This window comes from Silurus aristotelis (assembly GCF_946808225.1).
Source record: "Silurus aristotelis genome assembly, chromosome: 8".
NCBI lineage: Eukaryota > Metazoa > Chordata > Actinopteri > Siluriformes > Siluridae > Silurus > Silurus aristotelis.
The window spans coordinates 26,708,108-26,719,220 of NC_139581.1; the positions used below are offsets into that span (position 1 = coordinate 26,708,108).

The window sequence follows — 11,113 nt, forward strand, 5'->3', positions numbered from 1 at the left end:
GATGATTACGATGGAAAGTCGTGCGTGGAAAAGCTACGGTGAATGAACGCAGTTTGAAAGAGAAGTTAAAGAAAAAATGTGAATTCTGATGGAGTAACAATAATATAAAGTGAGAAGTTTTCTTTTCACTGCAAATCTTAATTTTTTTTTTTACTTTGCACCAAGTGTATGGTGAAAGCAGTCGTTTTCAGAGAAATAAATGGAGTCCTTATTGGCCAATGACCTGATTTACTTTTGGAGTGGGGGATGCTGGAGAGCTGGGTACTAATTGCTCAGCTGGGAAGATCAGGGATTTGAAAAGGGGAAAATAGAGTTACCAGTGTGGTGTATTTCGACAAGGGGTCGAATTGGCGTATGGCAGTGCAGACAACTGAAGTGATGGATGGATGGATTCATAGAGTTAACTATATTAAGAAAACAAGTAGTTAAACATAAATATTTTTTGTATTTAATTTATTATAATTGTCATCATCATCATCATCATCATTATTATTATTATTATTATTATTATTATTATTATTATTATTATTATTAATTATTATTATTGTTGTTGTTTTTAAAATATAATCATTATTATTTTTATTATTATTATTTTGGAGGTAGTGTGTTGAACATCTATCCCATTTTAATTAAGGCAAATGCTTAGGAAATCGGATCAGATTGGATAATATCGTAGCTTCCACACAAACGTGTCATCCTAGTGAAAGCGCTGATCCTTAAAATAAATACTGAACACACACATACACACACACATATGTATATGTAAATAATGGAAAATTGCTTTAGTATTGTGAAACATTAAAAACATGCATTCTCAGAGTGGTTTGGTGGTGATTTAAAAAAAAAAAAAAAACAAGTTTAGGAAAATTCATGTCATATGAATATAAATCACCGAATTTCAATTGAATAAATGATGATCTGCAGTGTGCACTGAGATTGCTGACAGATTGGAGGCCTGTCGCATTGAGATGAACACACCACAGCTTGGCAACAAGGAGGCTTCGTGCTAAAATTATCCTAATACGCGGAATATCCTGTACTGCACAGACGCTGCCTTTTATAATTATATATCAAATTATACGTTGTTGTTGGTGCTGTTATTATTATTATTGTTATAATTAGTTTTATTGTTATTATTATCATTATTATTATTACTACTACTACTACAATTTTCACTCATGAAAATAGAATGAAACAATGGAAATTTCCATATGCAAGGCTGCAGCAGCCCTAGGTGCGTTTATCATTGCATAGCGCTCGGTTTCTGTGCAGTCTGGTCCAGGCGCAGCAGATCAGCGCGGACTGAGCTTCTCTCCCGCCCTCTCGGTGGGGTTCAGGTGTGCATCTTCTCATCTCGCAAGTAGCCTACACACGTTGATGATGTTTAGATAACATGTTATTTGGGGGGTGACAAGGGAAAAAAGAAAAGAAAAAAACTGAACAAAACCCTAAATTGTGATATGAATGTGCGAAATATTTGGTAAGAGTCCCTGAAGGTGAAAAAAAAAAGGAGGCGCGGCCCAGTCTAAAAAAATACGCAGTCCTAATGCATATGCATGTATGATAATTAATGTGAGTTTTCTCTTCTCTCCATCCTCGAACGAAACCGCGCTTGCAAAATATTTTCTTCAAAGTGATCACATTTATGATGGCGCAAAAAACGCAAAGAAATGAGGCAGAGATGTAAAACTAGATGATAAAGAAATGTTTGTTTTCGACCTCTGCATCCACGTCCCATTTCACCACACTTTACGCCCAAATGCACCCCCCCTCCTACTTTTCACAGAGAGAGAGAGAGAGAGAGAGAGAGAGAGAGAGAGAGAGAGGGAGAGAAGGAGAGAGAAAAGAAGGAGGAGAGAGAGACTCAATTTCAAAGCATTTAAACTTATGAAAAATGGTCTAAATATAATATAAAAGATCAAATATTTAAAGTGTCACTTAGGAACATTCCCAATTCCACATATACTGCTGTTAGGCACATGATCACCTGGTAGCATTTACAAATAAAGTATCGTGAAAAGCAAACTAGAGGTGATTATATTAAAACAAACAAACAAACAAACAAACAAACAAACTACCAAAAACAGAGCCTGATATCATATTTTGTACAGATTGGAAAACAGAGGTGAGCAGAGAAGAGGAAAGGAGAGGGGGATGGGCGCTGTCAAAATCCCAAATTTTTAAGAAATCTTAAAATGACACTCGTTCTTCACAAAAAAAGAGTAATCCTAAAGTATTGGGATGGATTTTAATGTTCTAGGTGTATGCATTCACATTGCTCCCTTCTGAAAGTCCTTATCAGCAGCACTATCTAGATAAAGAATCTGTTGGCATAGAAAATGGAGGACCACTAATTGCACCACCACTAATTGGAAATGAGGCTGCATATGCTGTTGTTTTCCAAGGAAAAATATGCATAGAAAAATCATGCTCTTACTCTGAGACACACACTTTTAAAACATCTCCAATATTTAAAGCAGACATGGCACTGGATATCTTTAGATAAAAATGTCCACGAGAACAGAATCAGCTTCACAAATCGAATGCGACAAACGGAGAAATTGTACCTCTTGTTACAGATAAAGTGGGTTCAGGACAAATCAAATTCACACTTCACCTAACAAACTCCTCATTCTTTTTTTTTCCTCTGCACGCACTCAACAGAAAGCCAGATGAAGCTGAACCAAAACACATCCTTAAAGAAAAACCCGAAAAAACACACACGTTTCCTCGCTTTATGTCGTGCACATTTATGACTCCACGTCCATATTCGTATCGCGCAACCAAATCGCGCCATTATGAGAAAGCGCACTGGAACATGCAAAGCATCCTCAGCTCCCGAAATCCACATTCCCACTTTGTCTCCAAGAATCCACACACATCCAAACCTTTCTTCGACAAATTTCCATTTCCACAAACTTTTATGTGTTCGAGCAAATTAAAACTTCGAAACTTTCAGAAAGATATTGCTTTAGAAAACAGCACATCTTTAAGACTCTTACAGTCGAGTAATAAAAGTGTGGCTTTTTTTTACAGTCTGTAACGCAAAAAAAAAAAAAAAAAAAAAAAGGAATCATTTGTTTTGAAAGATCTTGCAATTACACACAGGCTGATTGATCTATTGATCTGTCAAACCCGCAGCTTTAAGCTCGCCACTCACCTTCTTTAAAAGAATACAGCAGGAGTAATGTTATCAGCCACATGCCATAAATAGCAGGTATATTTCTCAGGAATTTTGTGCAATCCCGACGTGTGCACGGTGCAGTGCTCGGCCAGGCGAGGCTCCGTGCAGGAGTGGTGGCGATGCTCCCCGGCGATCTCTCCAGCACTAGACTCAGACTCCCTAGCGCCGAAAAGCAGGGGCGGGTTTGATCACGCCTCCTCCGTGGCAGCGTCATCGATCTGCTGGAGTGGTGCGCCAAGGCGCAGCGCGGAGAACGAAAGAGACCGTAAAGCGCGCGGGGCGCAGAGGACGGCGCGTGGACGAGAACTTTCACGTGTCTGATGTCGCAGGTGTTTGGCCGCTGCGCTTTTCTGTTGGGTGACACGGTCCAGGGAAAGTCTGCTGGAGATCAGGAATGAACAACTTTACGCGTCCTTGATTGCCTTCTTGAAATTGTACACGCTTGGCAGCACGTGCACGTGATCCCGTCCGAATCATTCTTTAAGAACAATTCTAAGCTTGTTTTATTGCAATGATTGCCGTTACTGCGTGGATCACTTTGTGTTCGTGTTTTTCATCATCACCTGGCAACACCTGCTAGAGGCTTCCTTACACTTTCCCTTAACTTTCCTTTCACACACACACACACACACACACACACACACACACACACACACACACACACACACACACACACACACACACACACACGGTCAGGTGTTCCTATGTATGACTGTGTATACCCACTATTTGCATGGAAAAGATGATACTAAGCCTGCAACTACAAAATGTAGTTGGTGCATCCATAACTTTTTATGTATAATAAAGAATCATATACATATAAACATAAACTTCAAACTGAAATTGTTGAAAATAAGATATTTAAGTAAGCAGAGCAACAATTAGTCACAAATTTGTGTTATCAATCCATAACATAAGTAGCATTAAAAGAAACACTGAGAGTTGATAAATTACTGGAGATTTCTCGTTCTATATCTCCATACCTCATCTACACCTTACAGCAGACACATTGAACCTATTGTTACAACCACTGGGCCATAACCATATATATATATTCATAACTAATGAATTTTAGTTTGTGTAAACTAAATAGTCAACTATTACACCTTACCAACCTTACTACACCCGAATACACCTTACACAATTTGACTGTTATTATACTGAATGCATGTATAGGTTAAGATAACAATAAGATTTGGGATCCAAAATAGTTGCATTTATTTAGATCAAAATATCTCTTGGTGGGTAGAACTTCAGAGAACCAAGGATCTGAGTGTTGGCTGATCACAGAGCACAGAGTAACCGAGCTGCCTCACTCCTACTACAGCCAGCCACTTTCTTTGCTTAGTTATGTAACAGATGTAAATATAGAAGGAAAAACATTGCCGTTATCCTCCTGCACATTCACACAAATTTAGGGGAAAATCTCTTCTTACTAGTATGTACATAGGAGATGAGAAATAATGATCAAAAGTATTCGGTTATCCTGTGGTATCTAAATAACTGATTACTTTTTCTCATAAATATTCCCATCATGGATATTCTATTAATGAAGTCTCTAAAAAAGTTTTATGTAATGTATGTAATTATGTAATTGATGTAGTTTAATGTGTCTGTGAAGATTCTCAGTCATCCGGATGCAGTTATTCAGAAGGTGATTCTTGTCGACTGGAATTTTTTCTGGTTAGATCGAAACGTTTTACGACTCATCAGAGCAGCTTCGTCAGTCTCACCTTTCAGATACTGAAGTTATAGTAATATTTTCACTCAGCAAAAGCACAGAATGAACTCTTGACAATATGTGGGAAGTGGTAGCTCAATGAATAAATGGATCAGAAGATCATAGGTTTAAATCACAGCACCACCAAGCTGCCACTGCTGGGCCCTTGCTCAACCCCTTAACCCTCATTTGCTCAACACATGTAACTGAGATAACTGTAAGTCACTCTAGATAAGGGCATCTGCCAAATGTCATAAATGTAAATGTAAATATCACTGCTATTCCATGCAGCATTACCACAATAGCTCTACAGGCAAAGCCACACAACCTCACTACAACCCTGTGCAATGGGGATTTGGGGTACCCAATGGGGAGTCTGCATCTAAAGATGCAACATGCAACTCTAGCCCTAGCACTCTCTCTCTAAGCTTGCTACACTACACATCAAGGCAGTCAAAGGCAATAACTGAAGCAATCAGTTGCTTTATTTGCAGGATGTACCCCTATAGCGTTACAGAAATAAAGACTGCGAGGAAATGTTGTGAAATTGTTGTTACAGAAACAGAACTAGGATTTATCAGTACATCTTCAATTTAAATGATCCGAATCTTATTGGGCAGCACAGTGGTGCAGTTGATAGCATTGCCGTCTCAGAGCACCAGGGTCCTGGGTTCAGTTTTGAGCTCGGGTTACCAATGTTTTCGGTTCTCTTTGTGTTTACTGGATTTTCCTGTATCATTCCTCTGGCCTTATGGGACAGTGGCAGTGACAGTGACCTTATAAGAAGTGGCAATTGTACATTGTCCAAGGTGTGAATGAGTGGATTCACCATAATCCTAAGCAGGATAAATTAGTTACCAAAAGTTAAGGAAATAAAACTAAATGTACTGGTGTTTTAAATGATTACTCATTTAAATGCATTGTTATTGTATCAAATACTTCATATAGAGTGATCACTTTCACTAGCTATTATTCAATTGGCATACATGGTTCACTTTAGGAGTCAAGAGGCTTTTATTGTCATTTCTACTATACACAGTGGTACACAGTACACAGAAAAAACGAGACAATAAAAAAAAAGTACAGACAGACAGTGCAGACTGTACAAACAGACAGACAACAGTACAGACAGACAGACAACACAAGACAATACACATGACACAAGTATACTTTCAATATATACAGTACTGTGCAAAGAGAACTGTAAAAACTATAACCAAGTGTACATGTAAACAAACACAATGCAGTGCAAAAAACAGCAGTAGCAGCAGTCAAGAGGTGCAAAAAAAACCAGCATGTAAACAATGTAATATGGTTAAATATAAATAATAATAAATCAGTGATGGTTTGAGATGAGTAATGAGTGTGTGTTAAGTTCAGTTTGTCCCTTATTACAACCATGTAAATTTCATGTCAATGAATTAAGAACTTTGTCCACACTCGTCTGTATAGAGCGTGTAATCACCCATCACTCTTTTTGATTCAACAATTTTATGCCATAAGTGTCTCTTTGTAACTGATTTGATTTGTAGTTGATTGAAAAACTGTCCATTCACCAAACTGATCAAACTATGACATTTAAAAATATATGGCAAGGTTTTACAACACTTTATGCAGATTAAAGGCATTTAAATTTACATTTGTCAAAAGGCCAAAAGGGTCATCATATATAAAGATAAAAAGAAAGACACAGTGTCTTATCATTATATTGTAGGTTGCTGGAAATGAAGTTACAAGATTCTTTTATTTATCTTTTGTAAATACTCAGGGTTGGTGTGCTTTAAAATACTACTTATATAGTTTGGGAACTAGGAAGTTCATTAGAAAATGATAATTGGTCAGTAAAGTATGCTGTCCTGTGCCATTTTATACTCTATAGTAGAAAGGCTTGTTATGAAGGCTTGTTTTGATCAAGAGTTCGACAAAAATTCATGCGACAGGACAGTGAGCTGATTTCAGTGCTTATATCTTGTTCCCCTTACAAGTTATTGTGTCTACCCCTCACTATAAATGGAAGCGTGTATCAAATAAGCATGCTGAAGCCCTGTGTAACCTGTGGGCAATAGTTGATCCAAAAGGCAGACTTGTCTGATCCTGCTGCTAAACCTGCTTGCCTTATGGCTGTCTCTTAAACAAAAACTGTGGCTGAGGCTGATGAAGAGTTTAATACCGTTTTCCTTTTCCACATACTCAGTGCATCTGCAGAACTCACAGTTATTACCTCAGAGTATATGCTTAAACAATTCCAAAAAGTTTTCATTAAAAAGGAATTCTCTCTGATTACTCATACAGTGACTTAAAGGCCAAACCAGGAATTATTCCTTCTTACTTGCAAATGTTCAAACACACACACACAACAGTATAAAACTTGTGGGTGTTCCCATTAAAAGGTATTTTTACAGAATAAACAAATCGAGTGAATGTGTTATAATTCAAAAAAAGGTGCAGCATCTTTAAGAATTTTGGTTATTCTGCTTTAAATCTAACCTCTAAAGTTAGAAAACCTCTATGTATCTTTTTCCCAAAAGTGATAGGATGCCGCTTTGTATGGATGACAGAAAGTGGAAGCTGTCACCGTTCCCAATTCATACCTGTTGCCTTGGATTAAAAAAAGGTAATGATAGTACAGGCAGAGCCTTTAATAAAAATAATAAATCAAAGTTTCCTTTGCTTTTTGAGTTTCTTTTATCTTGTTGTGACATTTCATAAGCAAAAATGCCTCTCCCTACATTCCAGTAGCTAATGAGCTGTGTGCTCCAGCCTATGTCTAATTCTGGAAATCTGGGTGATGTGGTGATTTATACAGTACATAGCTTGGCCTGAATTTATTTTACCAAGATCATTTTACCAAGACTATTAAACCCAGACCCTATTTTTTGAGTTTTGTCAATCAACTATCATGTTTAGTACAGGATGTAGGTCAGGGAAAATCCTGGGATATCTGCTCAGAGGTGAGATGTGACAAATCTTCAAAATGACAAGGCATCACTGGGCCTTTTGTTAACATTTCCCTTGTATCAAAGTATCAATAAAGGTTATCTGTATAACACAGTAAAAGTACTCAAAGTAGCTCTACAGAGGCTCAGATATAGATTGTGATGGTGAATATATAAGCTACACAGCAAATGCTTAATTTTAATTTCTGATAGCTGCAGTAGAAGATGTTTTATCTTACTTTCTCAGCATCTAGTGCAATTTCCTTTACATATTTTACATTATTAAGCTGGACCACTGTATGTATGTCAACTGAATTTTCTGAAACCAGTAAATACTTATAAAAGAAAAAAAACATTATTTCTATTTACTTGGTGAAATAATAAAGGTGATTCCTGTGAAAGCCAGCATAATTCCGTTCCCTTAACAAAAAGTGTCTGGAAGAACATTGTCTTCTATAAGATCAATAGCTGCACGAGTGATAATTATACCTTCTTCCCCCTAATTATTCTTATAAATGGGGTGATATTATCTGGCATGAAGCGGAACACTGACTCTAAACATTTAGTCATTTGATTGAGGTTCTGTGGTGTAAGAGGGCAGAAGTCAACATATCTGGAAGATTTTCAGTAAAGCTGTGATTTCCAGTTGATGCAGTAGTGAGTAGATGAAATGCGTTTGTCATTAAGTAGTGTAATTTAATATTAAGTAAATATTTGTCAAATATTAATATTAAATCATGTGGTCTGATGAATTAATATTTGGATGAGCCTGAAAAAAAAAGTGGGACTGTTATATTCTAATTGACCCCTACTGAGATATAAATTAGTTCCCTAACACACTATCTAATCTAAATTCAGGAGAATAGTTATAAAGAAAATGACACTTACCCTCATATCATTGCTGACAACAAGAAATAGTTATCGGGATCACTTTGAGTTGAAAACTGTGTCAAGAATGTAGAACACATTTGGGTAATGCTCATTAATAAAGCTTTTCTTTGTTTGTGTTCATGGACGGGCATGATCAGTGATAATTCGACATTTTACGGTGTGCTATCAATTGTGGTAAATTTTGGAGGCTTATTTTTAGTATTCTATACCCTGGCAATGTACAAGCATATCTCTGCTGGGAAAAAAATCACCTTTATTTTTCAACACAGTTGCTTCCGAAAATACAAAATGTCATGAAGCCTCAAGTACACAGTACACAGCTCCTTCTAGGTAAAAGGAGGACAGAGGATAACACACACAATACACACAAAAAGGTTCTGTAAAGAAAAGATAGATTTTTCCAAGTTATCAATAAATTTGACATTTTTCAATGAAAAACTATTTAATTTAAGTTCAAAGAATTGTATAATTATTGGTTGTATATATTTTAAATCATTGACGATCAGTAATTTAGCTAGAAATGAAATCTTTGCGAAAGGAAGAGTGTAAATAGCCAAAGAAACCTACTGTTAGTAGAAATGACTAACGTACAAATAGCCTTGTAATTAATTATCTGTGCTCATGCAGATTTTGGACCCTTTAAAATGACTAGAAAATATGTATATCAAAAAAGCATGACCACAGGGGAATCTAAATAGACTACAATTAAGCAGACAGTGAGTGCAGAAAGCAACATAATAATTCAAATAATCAGAATCACTCATCTCACGATTTGTGCCTGGAGAAAAACATGAGGAGAAAGAGAAAGAGAAGGAAAGATGGCAAGCAGAAATGGGGTGGGCTAATGAAAACTGTAATGCCAAATAATCATTAAACCTCCCTGAGGCCATGGCAGGATAATATTAACGCTAATGCTATTAATGCCGAGACCTATTCCCTTGCTTACCCTTCAGCCCCTGCAAAGTCACCAAGCATGGAGGGTGAAGGGTTACTGTGCCCATCTGCTCCTAGAGACCACAGGTGAAAGGAAAAAGGGCCGCAGTGCAGTCTTAGACCAAGCAGCTGCTTGTAATGTTGATTGAGGGGCATTCTGTCTTCTGGCTTGCCTCTGCAGTATACCCGCCTATTAGAAGCGGATCCAAAATGGCGTCTAAACAACAAGGCCCAGATGGGGAGCCGTTGTGGTGGAAACAGGGTGGTAGCGCCTGCCTCGGCCATTTTATACAGCACTGGGTTCACTACCACAGCAGCTCTGCTGGTAATTAGGTAGCTTGATGCGGTACAGTATGCCATGTTAAGCTCTCCAGCCTTAGTCAAGTGAGTCACCAAACAACGTCACGCAGCAAAGGGAGGGTTGGAATCTAATGCGCATGCGTGTTGGTAGGTGCCAATCCGCACCAAGAAAAAAAATAGTGATTTGGTGAACGTGTGTGAAAACAAGGTAGAATAAGGAATGTGACCAGGGTTTTGGTGCCTCTTTAGTGTTATGCATTTCTGCTTGTGTGTACAAGTGAACGTGTAAAAGTGTGTCTGTGTGAAAACAGGAAGATATTTCGGGATCTTTCTCCTTCACAGCTGCTTGTCCATTAAAGGGGGGGGGAAGAGAAGGTGGTGAAGCGAGACATGTGGTGGTGGTGTTGGGGGGTGGGGAGGTGTTAATTTATTCAAATGAGCAGGGGAGGATAACAAGAGGAGGGGGCAAAATAGAGAACGTGTAAGAGCAGTGGGGATGGGCTGTTTAATTTTGTAGCTCTCCCAACATTCATCCAATCCTCTCTGTTTCATGTGAGCTCCAAACCATTGCAGAAACAAAGTGTAAGAGTGAAGAAGCTTAAAATAACAAGAAGAAAGCTAATATAAAGACAAATATACATGAATTAATGAAATAGCGAGGAACTGATACACTAACAGCTGCAGCCATTGGCAAAAGCACTGGAAAGTGATAACTCTTTTTTAAAAATGTTCTTCAAGTCAAAATAAATAATATGCACATCTATCTATTAAAATCAATGCTAATAAACTTAATAATCCTTCAATACATATTTAATACATTTAGATTTCTCTCAAAGCAGCTTTATACAGATAATGCGGTAATGAAGAATGAATAAGATGTTCTTTAAGTGTACGTTTGTCCTAAATGAGCAATCTGGTGGCGACTGTGGCAAGGAAAAACTCCCTGAGATGGCATTAGGAAGAATCCTTGAGAGGAACCAGACTCAAGAAGGAAGCCATCCTCATCCTCAAGATTTTAATGATCTTATCGGCATCTTATCTACAGTAATTTTTCCAGTGCTTGTATTTAAATTTCTTACACAGAACAAGTACAATACCAACTAAAAGAGCTACACCTATACACAGGTGTTCAATTAAAGGGAATTTGTA

General features: G+C 37.6%; 1 protein-coding gene across 3 annotated transcripts in view; it reads right to left on the minus strand.

Moving 5' to 3' along the window:
• The window catches only part of dscaml1 (Down syndrome cell adhesion molecule like 1), a 120,249-nt gene extending 116,909 nt beyond the window's left edge, over nt 1–3,340 (minus strand). For 2 of the 3 annotated variants that reach the window (XM_083548831.1, XM_083548830.1), the window contains exon 1: nt 3,161–3,340. In XM_083548831.1, the coding sequence (XP_083404957.1) occupies nt 3,161–3,203 (43 nt within the window). In that variant the 5' untranslated portion in view covers nt 3,204–3,340. The remainder of the gene's footprint in view (nt 1–3,160) is intronic. The other variant, XR_014534728.1, reaches the window with a different exon arrangement.
• Between the last annotated feature and the right edge of the window lie 7,773 nt (nt 3,341–11,113).